General features: G+C 58.0%; 2 protein-coding genes across 10 annotated transcripts in view; one reads left to right on the top strand and one right to left on the bottom strand.

The window, feature by feature from the left end:
* CLCF1 (cardiotrophin like cytokine factor 1) overlaps nucleotides 1-459 on the bottom strand; it is a 9,602-nt gene extending 9,143 nt beyond the window's left edge. Inside the window, exon 1 of one of the 2 annotated variants that reach the window (XM_033205122.1) lies at nucleotides 244-459. In XM_033205122.1, the coding sequence (XP_033061013.1) occupies nucleotides 244-259 (16 nt within the window). In that variant the 5' untranslated portion in view covers nucleotides 260-459. The other variant, XM_033205121.1, reaches the window with a different exon arrangement.
* Nucleotides 1-6,000, top strand: part of RAD9A (RAD9 checkpoint clamp component A) — an 83,651-nt gene that overhangs the window by 58,025 nt on the left and 19,626 nt on the right. The window lies entirely within an intron of this gene.

Here is a 6,000-nt window from a genome sequence, read left to right as displayed (position 1 = left end):
TCTGCTATCGTCCGGGCTCCCCGCCGCTCCCGGCCATCTCCTGGCCCCGCCGTGCGAACTCCAGGAATGCCGCGTCCCCGCCTGGCCCCTCTCGAGGGCGCCCAGCCGTGCCTCCCCCGGCTGGAGCCCAGCTCTGTGGCCCGGCCCCGGCGCGGGGCTCCCGGGGGTCAAGGCAGGATGGGAACCGGATCTCGTGGCTGCTCGGCGGGGCGGGGGCCGGGGCCTCGGCCGCCTGGCTCCTACCTGCTCGGAGGTCCATGGGGCTGGGGCCGGGCCGGCCGGGTGCGGCTCCTCTCCCGGAGGCTGGCGGAGTGGGAGGGCGAGCCGCGGCTCCGGCGAAGCTTTAATAATCCCATCCGCCAGGCCCACTCGCAGGTTTTTTTCGCTCGGTTTCGGGTTTTTTTTTTTTTTTTTTTCGGTGTGGGACATTCTGCAAACTTTTTTTTTTTTTTTTTCTGACGTGTAAAGCTGTAACCACAAATTGTAGCGGCCCTCCCCGGGGTGGGGGTAGGAGGGGGGAGGAGGGAAGGGAGGGCTTCTGGGGCTCCCTCTCCCTCCCACAGCACCGAGGGGGGGTGAGGTGAGGCGAGGCTGTGGCGGTACCACCCTGGGCCTCCTGGGGGAGGGGGCGGGGAGGCCATCAGTCCGTCTGAGGACTCCCGGGAGCCGGTGGACAGCGCCGGCTTCGGGTGGGCTTCTCCCCTGGCGTTGGCCTGGGGATACAACCCCCTGCCCCCTGCCCGGTGCGGGGTCCCAGCTCCCACCCTCCCTCTGCCTGTGCGGGGTCCCTGCTCCCACCCTACCTCTGCCTCCTCATCTCTAACCTTCCCTCCTCCTCCCCCTTGAGTAAATGCAATGACACATTCTCCCAAATGCCAGCAAGCTGGCCTGGGAGCAAGTGATGGTGTTTTTCCTGCTGCCCTTTGTCTGGGCTGACCGCCCCCCTTGCCTATTGTCCCGCCGCTTGTCCCATTTCCAAAAGCTAGAGCTAAGCGAGGCGCTGGGGCTGGGGCAGGTGACTAACCAGCTCACAATGCCCCCTGCGGGGGAGGAAGAGGGCACCGCAGGCCCACTGCCCGGCCCAGAGGCGAGAAGAGGCCACTTGGCGGGACTTTTTCCCTCAAGTTCACAAGGTTCTTCATTCTTCCTCCAGTGACCAGGGAGAATGCACATGGGTGGGGGATTTGTAATTCATTAATCAGCACGAGGCACCGGACCAGTTTCAACACCACAGGCTTCTTGGGTGACTCAGCGGGAATGCTCCGATTCAAGGCGATGGACCGCCCGAGCGTCCCCATTTGTGAAATGCTTCCCCATGAAGACGCCTGGCAATCTCCTTCCTTTGGGGTTTCGGGTTGTTGGTTTTTCCAGTGGTGAGGTAGGGGTGGCTTGGCAGTGAGGGCTCCCCCTCCTTCCCGCAGGCCTGGGTTGGGACTTGCTGGGCAGGATACCTGGGGGTATGCCTGGACCCCCCAAGAGGGGGTCCCCTCCTCCCTCTCCAAAGGCTGCCAGGGAGAACACGCTCAGTGAAGGCAGCTCTCACCCAGGGCTGGGGACTGCCCTGCTTCATGATTTTCCTGGGGGACAGTCATGGGGTCCCCAAGACTTGGGTGCCCTATAGCCACACCACCAATTAAATCACTGGGTCATAAGTTGCTTTTGTTGTTGTTTATTTATTGTTTCAAAGTGGGAGAGGCCAGTGGTGGCCAGACCTGGAAGGTGACGCCTCTCCCTGGAGTGGCATCAGAGATGTGTCCCCCACTCCTTCCTGGTGCCCCTGGAAGAAAGGGAGGGCACTCTGCCAATCCAGCCCCAGCGCCTCCAGCCCGTGGCCTCGGCAGGCATCCTGATCATGGCCAGTGCTGGGTCCCGGGGCAGCTCTTCCCTTCTCTGTACTGCGAGCACTGAGGTGGGGGGGGGGCGGGGGGGTGGGGAAGAAGTTTGTTTTCAATTACCTCACTGGAGTGGGACAGACTTTGTTGTTGGTTTTTTTTTTTCCCCCTCTCTCTCCTTTCTTCCTTTTTTTTCCTAAACAAGGAGAAAAAGAGCTGGGAAAGGAGAGCTGGCTTGGGGTGGGGGGCAGGGGACTTTGAGGGACCTCAGTAGCAGCACTGATGAAAACTGCCTGGAGGGACCCTTGTGAAAAGTGCTTAGGGCCTCCCTCCGCCCCCCCACCCCCAACCGCTGCACCTCCTCCCTGCCCCCACCAGCCAGGACTCTGGAGTTTCAGTGACATTCCTGGTTGGTGAGCCCAGTGATTTCTTGATGCCCATGCCAAGGTCAAGAAGGCAGATGCCCATGGGTGCATGGCACTGAGGCCAGCCAGGAGGTCCCCCTAGCTGCTACCCTTTCAGAGGGAGGGGGCCAAGAAGGAGGGAGAAGGGGAGCAGCTTCAGCCTCTCCCTCCACCTCGCAGCCGCTCCTTGTGGAGTCTGCACAATGTGGTTTGGATTTGACTGAGCCCCTCAGCACCTTATAAAGCACCTTGCTGAGTCAGGGAGAAAGCAGCCCCAGTGTGGGGGGAGCAGAGGGGAGGGGGTGCTGAAGAAAGAGGCGGGGGCAAGAGAAGAGGGGTGAGACCAGAGAAGGGACAAGACTGGGAAGGAAAGAGGAGACACAAAGAGGCAAATGGGTGGGAGTGGGAAAGAGGGGAGGAGGGAGCTGGGAGGAAGAGGGGGAAGCAGCGGATGGGGGAGAGGAAGAGACTGAAGCAGAAGGTGGGAGTGGACACCACCACCCCCAGCAGACATCCACCTGGGGCAGCCAGAAAGCACTGGTTTGCAGGAACTGAGGGCTGCAGCTCTGAAACAGGGACCCAGGCCAGGTGGGTACCGGGACAATTGACTTTACACACAGCCCCCCAGCCCCCAGCTTGTCTTTGAATCTTAATGTAGTGACCCCACAAGCTGGGAAAGTTGTGTTCTCCCTCTGCCTCTTGTCTGGACTTGCCTCCCTGCCCTCTCCCCTCACCTAGTGGGGGCCAAGCCTTTCCCTTCCCCTCCCCCACCTTCTGCACTGCCAAAGGGAAAAGCAGCTCCATCTCCAAGCTGCCAGTGCCCCTCTGCCATGCCTGGGCAAAGGCAGCAGGCTGGGAGCTGCCAGTTGGGTTGGGTCGGGGGCTGGAATAAAGACTGTGCCTTTATCCTGCCAAGTCCCTAAATGAGGGTAGCTGCTGGGGTTTGGGGAAGAAGGGAGAGGAAAGAGCAGGAATGGCCCCTCCAGGGTTTCTGTAGGATGGGGCAGGACAGGTGGCTGCCCTCTGATTTCCAGCTGGGGGACCTCAGGAAAGTTCCTGCTCCCCTGTGACTGTCAGAGAATCTTGTTAGGGGCCCTTCCAGTGCTGACAATCTGGGGTTGCTGGTGGGAGGGCAGAACTTAGAGGAGACGCCAGTCCCCCCAGCTCCAGACAAGCATGGGAAAGAGAAGTGCTCCGTCTGCTCCAGGGGTACACTGTGCAGGCACTTTCTCAGTCTCTGCCAGGTCCTGTTAAGGACAGAGAGAGAGCAAGGAAAACCCATCCCTGCCTTTAGGAATTTCACAGTTGGGGCTTACATCTGTAATCCCAGCACTTTGGGAGGCCCAGGCAGGAGGATTGCTTGAGGAATTTGAGACGAACCTGGGCAACATAGAGACCCCCATCTCTAACCAAAAATTTAAAAATTAGCCGAACATGGTAGTGCGTGCCTGTAGTCCCAGCTAATCAGGTGGCTGAGGCTGGAGGATTGCTTGAGCCCAAGAGTTTGAGGCTGCAGTGAGCTATGACCACTACACATGGTCTTTGTTGTCTGGGGCAACAGAGCAAGACCCTCTCTCAAAAGAAAAGGAAAGCATTCCACAGTCTAGGGACACTCATTAAACTGTCTGACATCAGCCATAGGTGGCAGTGGGTACATTTAGGGCCAAGGAGGATGGTAGGAGGAGAGCTTCCTGGAGGAGGTAGAGCTTTGGGGCAGAAATGTGGATGGACTGAGCTAGAAGGGCAGTGGCAACCATAGGCAAAGTGCCAAGGTAGCACCAGGTACAGCCCAGGGTTCCCTGCAGCGGGCACAGAGCTGCTCTGGAAGTCAGGAAACCTCCATTCTAATTGGTCAGTGTGACCTTGGGACAAGCCTGTCACCTCTCTGTGTGATGGGGTCTGACCACCTCTGCCCTCCTCTCCACAGGATGGTGGGAGTAGTCTGTGAGCTGATGAGGGGCCACTGGCTTGCTACCTTCTCTGGCCTTTTAGATTCTAGGCCTCACCATCCACAGGGGGGTGTCAGGTCAGGCCCTCAAGAAGTGTGGCTGGCTGGGGGCCAGAGCTGGCACCAGGTGATGACTGAGCTGCCTTTCAAGGGGTGAGGGTGAGTCATTGTAGGCTCAGGGACTGGCTAGGGTCCCACCCTTCCTCTCCACATGGTGACATCCCCAAGGAAGGCTCTCCAGGTACCCAAAAACACCATGTTGTACACAGCTGCACAATTAGCACTGATGGGACCCTCGCCCAGGGAGTGTCTGGGTTCCTGAGCTAGGGGAGTCTCTAGCTGGTCCCTTCTTGACAGTTGTGTTGGAGAAACCCACAGAGGTGAGTAGGGACACTCATTCATTCATTTGTTCACCAAACATTCCCTAAGTTTTGGTGCTGGGGACATAGAGAGGAGCCCTAGGGGGTGGGGTGGAGGAGCGGAGGCTGACCTGGGTGTTGGGAGGAGAGGCAGACGCCTACTACAGCGACTCCTCCAGCCTACTGTGATGCTGGTATTTCTTACTAACGTTTACTTTGCTGAAATACTAACAATAGTTTACGTGCACGCAGCTGTTCCCCACATCAGGCACAGTGCTAACGCTTCGTGTGGGCTATTTTATTTCTTTTTTTGAGATGGAGTCTCACTCTGTCGCCCAGGCTGGAGTGCAGTGGCGTGATCTCGGCTCACTGCAAGCTCCGCCTCCCGGGTTCATGCCATTCTCCTGCCTCAGCCTCCTGAGTAGCTGGAACTACAGGCGCCCGCCACCTCACCTGGCTAATTTTTTTTTTTTTTTTTTTTTTTTTTTGTAGAGACGGGGTTTCACCGTGTTAGCCAGGATGGTCTCGATCTCCTGAACTCATGATCCACCCACCTCGGCCTCCCAAAGTGCAGCGATTACAGGCGTGAGCCACCGTGCCTGGCCTAATTTATTTCATTTTTGCAGTAACTCCGAGACAGGAGCTATCATTTCCCTATTTATACATGAGGAACCTGAGGCTTCATGAGACAAAGTCACTTGTCTGAGGTCACACAAGCCTGGAACTGGTAGAAGCAGGACTGGAACCCAGTGCTATCCAACTTCAGCAACCTGCTCTTTTAACTCCACCATGCAGGTGCCAGCCTGAGGAAGGGGGCCAGAGGCACATCTTGAAAAGAGGAGTCTGGGCTCTGGGAACAGACTTCAGCAATAGCAGGACTTGGCTAAGTGCCCCTGGCTATGAGACATCTAGCCTGGCACAGCTGGTCTCTTCAGGTCACTCGGATGTTGCTTGGGGTATAAAGAGAGTCATCCAGTGCCTGGAGAATCCTGGCCTGGAGCACAGGGAGACCTGGGTTTCCTCCCCACCACCGACCCCTTACATGAACTGGCAATGTGCAGTTGAGCCAGGCACTTTGCATCACCTTCCCACACCAGAGGGCTCAGCTAGAACTCTGGATTCCATTAGCAGGGAGTTGGGAATCCCGGAATGAGCATTAAACTGGGAGTTAGATGTTCACCCCCGCCCCCGCCCCACCGCCACAGCAGAACAAGAGCAAGGGCTACCCTTTGCTTCCTGAGGGCAAAGTGAGCCCTAGGTAGGTTCAGAGGTCCCACCCAGGACATCCCCTGGGATTCGGCATCCCCAGGAGGAGGCCCTCCTTTCCACTGCCTCGTGTGCACACCCTCCAGTGTGCGTGTGCAGGCACCACTGGGGCCCCAAGGGCAGGAGGGGGAAGGAAAGGCAGGGTGTGTGTGTGTGTGTGTGTATGCACACACTTTCCCTGGCCCTGCCTC

Source organism: Trachypithecus francoisi, unplaced genomic scaffold, assembly GCF_009764315.1.
Source record: "Trachypithecus francoisi isolate TF-2019V2 unplaced genomic scaffold, Tfra_2.0 Lachesis_group8, whole genome shotgun sequence".
In the NCBI taxonomy this organism is placed as follows: Eukaryota; Metazoa; Chordata; class Mammalia; order Primates; family Cercopithecidae; genus Trachypithecus; species Trachypithecus francoisi.
The sequence above is the reverse complement of the archived record's forward strand: the minus strand, read 5'-3'. Positions and strand labels throughout refer to the sequence as shown.